The sequence below is a fragment of the Rhinolophus sinicus genome, linkage group LG09 (genome assembly GCF_036562045.2).
Source record: "Rhinolophus sinicus isolate RSC01 linkage group LG09, ASM3656204v1, whole genome shotgun sequence".
NCBI classification, from domain to species: domain Eukaryota; kingdom Metazoa; phylum Chordata; class Mammalia; order Chiroptera; family Rhinolophidae; genus Rhinolophus; species Rhinolophus sinicus.
Window position 1 is genome coordinate 58,436,803 of NC_133758.1, and position 10,371 is coordinate 58,447,173.

General features: G+C 42.4%; 1 protein-coding gene across 2 annotated transcripts in view; it reads right to left on the reverse strand.

The window, feature by feature from the left end:
- The window catches only part of RUVBL1 (RuvB like AAA ATPase 1), a 48,789-nt gene extending 43,241 nt beyond the window's left edge, over nucleotides 1–5,548 (reverse strand). Inside the window, exons 1-2 of one of the 2 annotated variants that reach the window (XM_019718680.2) lie at nucleotides 5,414–5,548; nucleotides 1,474–1,560 (exon numbers count right to left, since the gene is read on the reverse strand). In XM_019718680.2, the coding sequence (XP_019574239.1) occupies nucleotides 1,474–1,560; nucleotides 5,414–5,428 (102 nt within the window). In that variant the 5' untranslated portion in view covers nucleotides 5,429–5,548. Of the gene's footprint in view, nucleotides 1–1,473; nucleotides 1,561–5,287 lie in introns of both variants that reach the window. The other variant, XM_019718679.2, reaches the window with a different exon arrangement.
- Nucleotides 5,549–10,371: the final 4,823 nt, after the last annotated feature.

Genomic DNA, 10,371 nt, shown 5'->3' on the forward strand with positions numbered 1-10,371 from the left:
TGGATAAATAAAAATAAATTCACTCTTTGACATACCATAGTGAAAAACCAAAACCAAAAACATCTCCAAAACATCCAGCAGAAAAACCAAAATCCTCAAAATTAGACTTCTAAGAAGCAAAACTAGAAGCCAACATCATTGAGAGAAATAATAGTACTAAGAGAAAATAAGCTGTCAACTGAACTATCTTTCAAAACAAGGACAACATAATAATTACAAACCTGACTTTGACATCAACAAACCTCTCGAAGGAACTTCTCAATGACGTACTTTCGGAAGAAGAAAAATGGAGGGTAAGTCAGGGTCTGAGATGTAAGAAGGAATAGTAACGCAAATAAATGGTAAATACATTGGACAAGCTAATGTTGCCTGCAGAGGTAATGATAGCTCACCTTTATATGGTATGTTTGAGTTAAAAAAAACTTAAGCAACATAGCACTTCTTCTGTTTTAAGACACCAGTATAAGATACACCATCAATTCAATTTATGATTTCAAATGATAATTAAAAGTATTATCTTACAACTGATCAGTTTAATAACATCCTGAAATAGTCAGGGCATATGCTACTACTTCAGAAAGGCTAAGAGACCTGCCTTGGGTCTCACGGCAAGTCCGCACCAGAGATGGAATTTAAAGCTTATTTCTTTACAAACAGAATCTTAAGCTCCTACTCTCCTGTACCAAGTGGCCCTTTTAAAGAACAAGCAAGGGCTCAGACTGGGGACTTTGGAGCATTTCAAGTATCTAGGCAGTCATGGGTCCCAACAGAAGCCTTACTGCCTTCTTTACCTGGAAGGCCCTTTTCTTTCCTGCAAAGCTAAATCCTCTCCCCACTTTGCAGGGCAACTGTCAAGACTCAACCAACCCTTCCAGCTTTACTAGCCCTCAGTGCTGCCTCCTGCTCTACTCCAAGCTGCATTTAAGATCAGTCAATATCTCGCAGCTTAGTGTTCAACTGAAGCATTTTGTGCTGTCATGGTTTCTTCTCTGTGCCCTGTAAGCCCCTTGAAGATAAAAATCATGTCCCTAATTCCTTTCTTCTTTCTTTTTCTCCTCATCTCTCACACAGCCATAATAGTGCGGGTAAAGTTAACATTCAGAAAAATGCTTGCTGTTTTTATACCCCTCGAGTAAGATGTCACTCTGAAGATTTTATGAAGCCCTAAGCCAACAGAAATGTATTTCCAAAGCAAAAGAGACTTAAAAGAGATACAGGACAAATTCTAAAGACAATGAGACCCCTCTGAGGACTTCATTCTCTGTTCTCTGGAGGTCAGCCAGCATAATCTGAATTTTAGAAGCATGGATTTTAGAGACTCAATTGTATTATTAAACATTAGTTTTAAAAACATACATATAACCAATTTAGCTAAACAAAGACTAGTTAAGCCACAAATTCTATTTGGCTTAGACATTCAACATTAAGATCATTCTCCTGAGCAGATTAAAAGAAATGAGAGAAAATGAGTACCTTGCCAGTTCCAGGAGGTCCTGCCAACAAGACAGCTCTTCCAGCCATTTTCTTGCTTTTGATTAATTCTACTATCACTCCGCATGCCTAGACACCACAGTGGAAATAACAAATCAGTATTAAAATGTTTCACAGGGGGAAAAAGTCCAGTCTCTGATCCAAACAATTCACATACTCATTCAACCAACACTGAGTGCCAATACACTGCTGGAGGCAGTGGAGGGTAAAATAGAAAAGACTTGTGCTCATGGAACTCCTGTTCCAGTGGAGAAGAAAGACAATCACAAAGACATTGTACAAGATCTATCATGAAGAAAAAAGGATAATGACAGAGGAAGCGGCTGGGGCAGAAGTTACACTAGAGTGATCTGGGAAGACCTCTCTGATGACGTTATATTTGATACGAAGTCTGATCACAAAATACGGTGAATGTTTAAATAAAAAATAAATTATTACAGTAAAAGACACATTGCCATTAATCCCCCTCAGAATACTCCCCTTCGCATTGAACACACTTATCCCATCATTCTTGCCACTTTCTGAAGCAGTTCTGGAAGTCCCCTTTCACTAGTATCTTTGGTTGCACAGTCATGGCTGCCTCAATGTCCTAAATTGATTCAAAATGTTTACCTTTCATGGTCATTTTGACTTCGGGGAAGAGCCCGAAGTCACACGGTGCCAGATCCGGTGACTAAGGTGGATGAGGACACACTGTAATGTTTTTGACAGAAGTTGCTGTAACAGAAGTGATGTGTGACACGGAGCATTGTCATGATGCAGGGTGAAGTAAAGATACTCACAAAAGAGAACTTCCAGAACAGCTTCAAAAAGTGGCAAGAATGATGCGATAAGTGTTCGAAGCGAGGGGGAATATTTTGAGGGGGATTAATGGCAATGTCTTTTACTGTAATAATTTTCTTTTTTAATTTAAACATTCATTGTATTTTCTGATCACACCTCACATGTGAAGCTCTGGGCAGGGCAGACATCAGTGTTGCACTCAAAGGAAATAGTAAATTCAAAATATAGTAATGAGCTTGGTATGTCCGAGGGACAGAAAGGCTACAATGACCAAAGTATAACAAACAAGAATGGGAAAGTGAGGTTAAAGAGGCAAGCAGGGGCCAGAACTCAGAACAGAATTTTATAGAGTCCACAGTAATATTTGGATTTTATTCTACATGTAATGGGAAGCCACTGAAAAGGTCTTAGGCTATGTATCATGTTATGATGATTTGTTTTTAAAAGATCTTGATGGCTGCTGTGTGGAGGAACAGACAGTAGGAGTACGAATGAGAGTAGTGACTTTTAGCCTGGGGACCAGAGATAGTCCCCAGGAGCCCACACACTTCCTGAAATTGGAAATGAAATTGGAAATAAGTGTGCATATTATGTTCATATGTACATTTTTCCAGGGAGAAGATTCACAGCTTTCATCAGATTTCCAAATTAACCTATTAAGGGCTAAGAATCAATGACATATACTACTAGTTTGCCACCAGTTAACCATCCCAAGATGCTACAAAATAAATGCTGTATATGAGGTTAAACCTGTGGCACCTTAAGATTCACTGAATGCCTTCCGAATCCTCAAGATCAAATTCCTTGCCTTAGGGGAGGCCACAGCTCTTCTCTCTGGGTAGTGACAACACTACCCTATTAACAGAGTCTTGGGAATCTGTCTTATCTCCTCTACCACTATTCCCCATGGGCTGTGGAGAAGTACCTTGATCCCACACTTATGACAGCCCCTCAGAAATTGTGGGTTCAAGGAATGCGTGTAGTAGATGTGCTATATTCCATTTCTGGCTCAGCTGGAAAAGCACAGTGCCCTTAAAAGAGCCTAGAAACTATTCTTCAGATGCTGCATTTCTAAAAAGATAACAGAGCCACTATGGTTTTTTTCCATAGAACCTGTCATATCATAATCCTCAGCATTGAAAGTCTTTGGGAAATTCAAGAGACAGAAGAGACTTTCCAAACCTTGGATATGTACTCTTATTCACACACTAGGACCTCTTTCATTTAACCTTCGTCAGTTTAGCTCCAACTTCTCTCTAGTGAGGTAGGTATGTTCAGTGAGTACTAAAATTTAAAAAGTGGAAGGGCCTTTAAAAGATCACCTAGTCAAACTCTCTCCTTTTTCGGATGAGGATATCAAACACCAACAAGACTGCTGATGTGACCAGAGTCATACAAGGACCTGGTAGCTGAAGTGGAATGCCTATTAATTCAATAAATAAATACCGAGCCCCTATAAAGAGTCAAGTTCTGGGTATTTAATAATACTAATAATATATTTATGCTCAGGAAGCTCATAGTTGTACAGAGGCATACAGCATCAGTTAAGAACATGGATTCTGGACTTGGGTTTAAATCGTGGCTCTACCACTACCAGCGGAGTGACCTTGGACCTACCCACTTAACATCTGTGAACTACAATTTCCTTATCTGAAATGGTTCATGATAGTGGCATAAATGCTAAAGGGTTTAAGGGTAAAATGTACTATAGTCTGCAACTCATTTTGAAATGCAAAAGTGGATTGGTGGATGGATAAATGAATATATATATATATGATAAAGCAACAGAGTAAAATGTTAACTGTAGAATTTAGGCACACAGGTATTCAATATACAAGTCTTACAACTTTTTGTGTGTGTCTTAAAGTCAGGGAGAAACAATTATTAGGGTGGTGAAAACAAGACAATGGAGTTAAAGCTGCTTAGTACAGCACTTGGCCCATAGAAAGCACTCAACCAATGTTAGCTATTTGCAGTAACAGGTCCTCAGTAAGCAGAAGCTACATAAAGAGAAATTTGAAAGCCAGCTTGACCATACCAATATTTCCTTTTTGGAAAGATGATGCTCAAAATGGAAACCTTTGGTCCTCTGTATTAGTACAATTAGGGTAGGAGGAAACGGTCTTAATTAAGGGTTCTGTAGCTGCTAAATGGCGAGGCCAAGAGGCATGGATCTGAGAGCACATCAAGCTGAGAGGAGAGCACTAATTTGGGACCAGAAATACACGTGGGTACAAATCCTACCGTTACCATTACTAAACTGAGTGGCAAGTGTATAGGTGAAGTGACCTCTCCCATCCTCAATTTTTTATTCTGGAAAAAAGAAAAGCTTGAATAGTTTTGTGATTATAATGTAATACTTTTGGACTTAGCATAATTGCCACTTAATAAAAGTAGATTGAATTGGAATGGGCAATAGGATGCTGAGCATGAGTGAAGCAGGCTGCTCTTCTCTGTAACTCCCACTTCCCTCCTTCAGGTCCCAGGCCCTGGGAATCAAAGTGAGCTTTTTCAGGCTGATCACTCCCCTACTTTAAAACCCCCATAGCCTCCCACTGCGTTCACAAAACTCCAAATTCCTTCCCACGGTCAGCAAAGCCCCGCAGGAAGTGATCTCCAGTAAAATATAATAATTACTGGTTTAAACGTTTGTCGTCTCTCACCACACTAAAATGTAAGCTCCATGAGAGCAGGAACCTTATCTATCTTGTTCCCCGCTGGATCCCAGCGTCGCGAACAGAGCATGGCACGGAGTGGGGGACTCACTCAAGACTTGCCAAAGATGAAGCAAGCAGTCAACCGCCCCCGTGGGGTCGTCACCCGCTATCCTGGAACGGCTCCACTCCCAGTCCATGAGGCGCCCCCCTCGCCGCCCCCCATAGCCAATTTTCACTGCTCTGAAAATACTTCAGCGGTACACCCTAGCGCACACCCAGGTCTGAGCCCCCACGTCAGCGGCCCCTCGCGGCAGCGGCGTGCTCAACGCCCCAATCCCCTGGCCCGCCCGCCACACCTCTCGCGCGTTCTCCTGGCCCACGAGCCCCGATGCCGCTTGCTTGGCCAGGCCGCTCTCGTCCAGCCCCAGCCCCTTCACGTGGCTGTGGGAGGCGATGCGCTGCGTCTTAGTGGTGCTCTTCACCTCCTCAATCTTCATCCTGCAGACGTCCGGAATCAAGACCTGAGTGGAACACCAGGAGATAGTTGCCCAAACCCGGCGCCCGGGTTACCATGCGGCAGTTACAAGAACGGTTTGTCAGGGCCCGCCTTGGTCGGCGATCCATTGGCGGAGGCGGAAACGCCTCTGCTCTCCATTGGCTCATGACTGCGCCCATCGCGGCGGCCATGGGGGCTCGCCCCACCCACTTCCGGCAGTGTTGCTGGATTAGAATCCCCCGCAGCCCAGGCTTCCTGCTCTGGCCCGGGGGCGGTAACACAGAGAGGATAGGCTCGAAGTTTCATCTGGCGCTGGGACTCTGCACTGAGGTGTGAGTCTTAACCGTGCCATCCTGTGCATTTCGCATTGGACCGTCATAGCCTTCAGAGAAGCTCAAGTTCTTACCTCCGTTTTAGAGATGGTGAAACAGGTTTAGAGCGTAAGCTTTGACTTTTGCTTACTAAATTTTCAGGCTGCCACGCCTTTGCGTCTCCCGGGGAAGGCCCACCTCAGCCAACTACTCCCACCCATGTGCTGCTGGGTATCCTTCATGGAACTGGCCTCTGCTTCTCCTGGCTTCCACACTCTCTCTTTATTTAAATTAAGTTGGCTGCAAATAACATTGTATGTTTCCAAAACTCTACGACCCAGTAAGGTAGTGTAATTCCTAATGCAGATAAAGACAGGCTAAAACAGGCCCAATAACCTGCCCAAGAACGCACAGCAAGTAATTAACAGAATTGGAACTCCAGCTGAGGATTTAAGGCTTCACAGCCTGTATAATCTTCATCTCATCCCACAACTTCAGATGAGACCATCAGCCAGCAAATATATCCTGTCAGGTTCCATAATGATGTTAACACTCCCTGTACCATAGTGTACTCTCCCATCCATCCATTCATTCAGCAAATATTTGTTAGCACCTGCTTTGAGCCAGACACTACAATGTACTAGGATTACAGAGATAAAATACAAAATCTCCAGCCTTGATGAGCTTAGTCCTTAGTTAGGAAATTTGCAACATTAGATGTGCAGGAACAGGTACACCCCACCTGGTGTGCAAGCCCAGAGCAAGGCCACCTAGAACAGCCTGGAATGCCAGGGAAGGTGTTATGAGGTGATAATGCCTGGGCCAAATCCTGATGAATGGTTAAGTCTTCTTCAAAAGCAGATGGCATGTCACCATTTTACAAATGAGTAAACTGAGGTCCAGAGAAAGGGAAAGACTTGCCCAGAACATAGGACAGCTTATATTAGGGTTGAGACAGACCTGAAGTCAAATTCAGCTGCAGTAGTTCCTGACTCACATCTCCTTGTACTTCTCCATTATAACTTTTGAATCTGGGTTTCTAATTACTTTGCAGGAGTATTAGGTCAATGTTTGTCTCTCCCTCTAAACTACAAGCATTATGAGAGTGTAGACCACATTTGTGTTGTTCATCATTTTAACCCCAGTGCCTGGTACACAGCCTGGCTCACAAGTAAGCCTTCTTATGAATTCAAATAAGATTCTAGACTCCCCACATACACACCTGAAGTCATGCAGTTTGCTGCATGTATTTTACACACTGGGTTTTATGGGACTTGGTAATGGTTTCTATCAGTAAATGGAACATTTTGGCATTTTCAGAGCCCAAAAGAGCAGAAGCAAGGCCTTTGAAAGCTGAGGTTGTTACTGATGACCTATGATTCATCAACCCTAGGGATATCACCTCTAGGACACCCAGAAGGTTGCTTAGCATCTCATTGATTTATTCCTGGTTATGACCCTTGGTTAAGAGCAATTCCTTTCACACTGTGAAAGGGGAAGACTTTCTCCCAAGTAGTAGTCAAAACGAGGTACTGTATGGAACTAACTACTTTGTGTATTGTCCAGTTAGGAGAGAAGACCATTTTTACATTTATTATTTGGCGCAGAGTAAAGGGAAAGATTTCCTACCAGCCAAATATGGGGGTAGGAGATAAGGACTTTGGAGCTTAGAGGAATTCCTAGGAGCACTTGGTCCAGTGGTTTTCAAACCACATTCCCTGGAGTTGTGGTATTCTTTCATGGCCAGTATAAGTGGGGAAGGGGAAGTCTGATAGTGCAGGATACCTGTTCCGTGCCCCTACGTCCCCTTCCATCAGAGCTGTTCCATTTTTTCTTTTTTTTTTCTTTTTTTACTGCTAATGAATAGTTCAAAAATCACTGATCTGGCTTAGCCTTCTCATTTTACAGGTTAGGCAACAGAGGCCCTCAAAGGGGATGGAAATTGTCCAACTTCACAAATGGAGCAATTGTCTGACAGTCCCTGACCCCAGATCTGGTGTGCAAAGAAGCTAGACCTGGTTGCAGAGCCAGACAGTTCCTTTCAGTTTGACGGAAGTCTATGTAGTGGGCCAGTGTCTGAGATACACAAGATGAATGAAGGGCAGTTGAAGCCCATAGTAGTAGACATGGGTTATTTTACCTACCTAGAATCCATTCAAATTCTTCTGGCTATGATCACTCTAATTTTCTTTAGAAAACCATCCTTCCCCCACTTTGAGTCCAAATCCTTTGGATGGGTTGCCCCTAACACCCAGCATTGTTTTAGGGATGGACACAGAACTCTGGCCTATCAAAGTATCTCATCTGCCTGGACACGGAGATTGGTTTGGGAGTGTGAGTGAACAGTCCAATGACAGTCCTGGCACTTTTACTGGAAACATCAGGAAAGCAAACTTGGGTCATAGATTTCCAGGTCATCTTTGCCACTTCACGGGAAGACCGCCTGAGAATGAAGCCAACACATAGGGAAGGAAAGCTGACAGAGATTCCTGATGAAATCCTTTACATTCCCAGATCCAGGCTTGCCCTTCTTACAATATTACATGGCACTCACATTGGGGCTTAAAATAATTTGAGTTAGGTTTCTATGTGTGGGTATTGAAAATCCGTATCAATACGATGATACATATGCAAATAATTGTGTGGACTGCTACATTCCAGAATTGTGCTGTGTGAAAACACCAGAACTGCCAATTCTCTCTTTTCACTCCCATAACCCTTGCTGTTTCACCTCCAATCCCTCCACCCCTCTTTTTTACTGTCCAAGTTTGCTCATCTCAGCCACTTGGTTTCCAACCCTTCTGCTCCCTCCTTGCATTGACTTCTTTCACACCTGACCTTTGAACCCACAAGCCCAGATCAAGACTACCTCTACCTTCTCCACTGCCTCATGAAGGCTGCTGTGTATGGCGGCAGGCAATTATTCAGTGTCCCCATGGAGCCATTACACTGTCATGGTCTCAAGCTTCAGTTGAGCACACAGAGTTGCCCAACTAATGATTAAATGTCATATTAGTTAGGATATTAATTCAGCTTCAGTCATGGAGAGATACAAAATAATAGTGAACTAAACAAGATAGAAGTTACATTTTTTCACATAAAGTCCAAGCAAGCATGCCACCTGGTGAGCTCTATAGTCATTAAGAACCTGTCCTCCTCTTTCTCTTATTCTGCCATTCCCCACACACACCTTCTAGTGCATGGTCCAAGATGACTGCTCAAGCTCCCCCCAAAAGCCTACGTTTGAACCAACAAGAAGGAGAAAAGGGGGAAGGGAGGCTATGCTCCTTCCATTTAACCTTGACCTCAAGTTGCACCATCATTTCTACTCATTTTCCAATGGTCATACTTAATTAAATGGTTACAGATAGTTGCAAGGGAGGCTGATAAATATAGTCTTTAGCTGAAAAGATACATGTCTCCACTAAAAATTCTATTCCCATGTAAAAAAAGGGGAGAAGATAGATTGGGAAGCAGCTCTTCCTCTCCACCCTAAGTTGCAATCTGCCAGGCATTGCTGGGTTCTTCTTGTGTGCTGACTCAAAGACACACATGACCTTCCTCCTAGTCAAGGTATCTCTACTAACTGGGTTCCAGATAACAATCTGGGCCCCACTACATCTCTCAGAGGCCTTTCTCCACTCATTACCCTCCTTTTTCCTGTAGTTCCACCTATTCTCCCTGATCATTCCCCACAGGATATAAACATACTCAATCTTTCCCATCTTAAAACACAGATCATATTCAATGATGAAATACTGAAATTGTTTTCCCTAAGATCAGAAACAAGATAAGGATGCCGGCTTTAGCCTCTTCTATTCAACATTCTATTGGAAGTTCTAGCTAGAGCAATTAGTCAAGAAAAAAAATAGTCACCCAAATTGGAAAGGAAGAAGAAGTTAAACTACCTCTATTCTCAGATGACATAATCCTATATATAGAAAACCCTAAAGAATACACACACAAACACACAAATTGTTAGGGCTAATAAATTCAGCCAAGTTGCAGAATACAAAATCGACACACAAAAATCAGGATATAAACATAATCTTCCCAATTTTAAAACACACAATGATGGGTTTTACAAAAATAGACTATCCCATCCTAAAACTCATAAGAAATTTCAAGGCACCCCGAATAGCCAAACAATCTTGTAAAAGAAAAATAAAATTGGAAGTCTCCTACTTCCTGCTTTCAGAACTTCTTACAAATGTATAGTAATCAAAACAGTGTAGTACTGGCATAAAGATAGACATATAGATCAATGGACTAGAATAGAGCCCAGACATAATCCTCACATACGTGATCACAAAATATGGTAAATGTTTAAATTTAAAAAATTTATTATAGTAAAAGACACATTGCCATTAACCCCCTTCAAAATACTCCCCCACGCTTCAAACACACTTATCATGTAGTTCTTGCCACTTTCTGAAGCAGTTCTGGAAGTCCTCTTTTATGAGTGTTTTTAGTTGCACTGTCGTGGCTGCCTCAGCGTCCTGAATTGATTCAAAATGTTCACCTTTCATAGTCATTTTGACTTTGGGAAAAAGCCAGAAGTCGCACAATGCTAGATCCAGTGAATAAGGTGGATGAGGACACACCGTAATATTTTTATTTGACAGAAATTGTC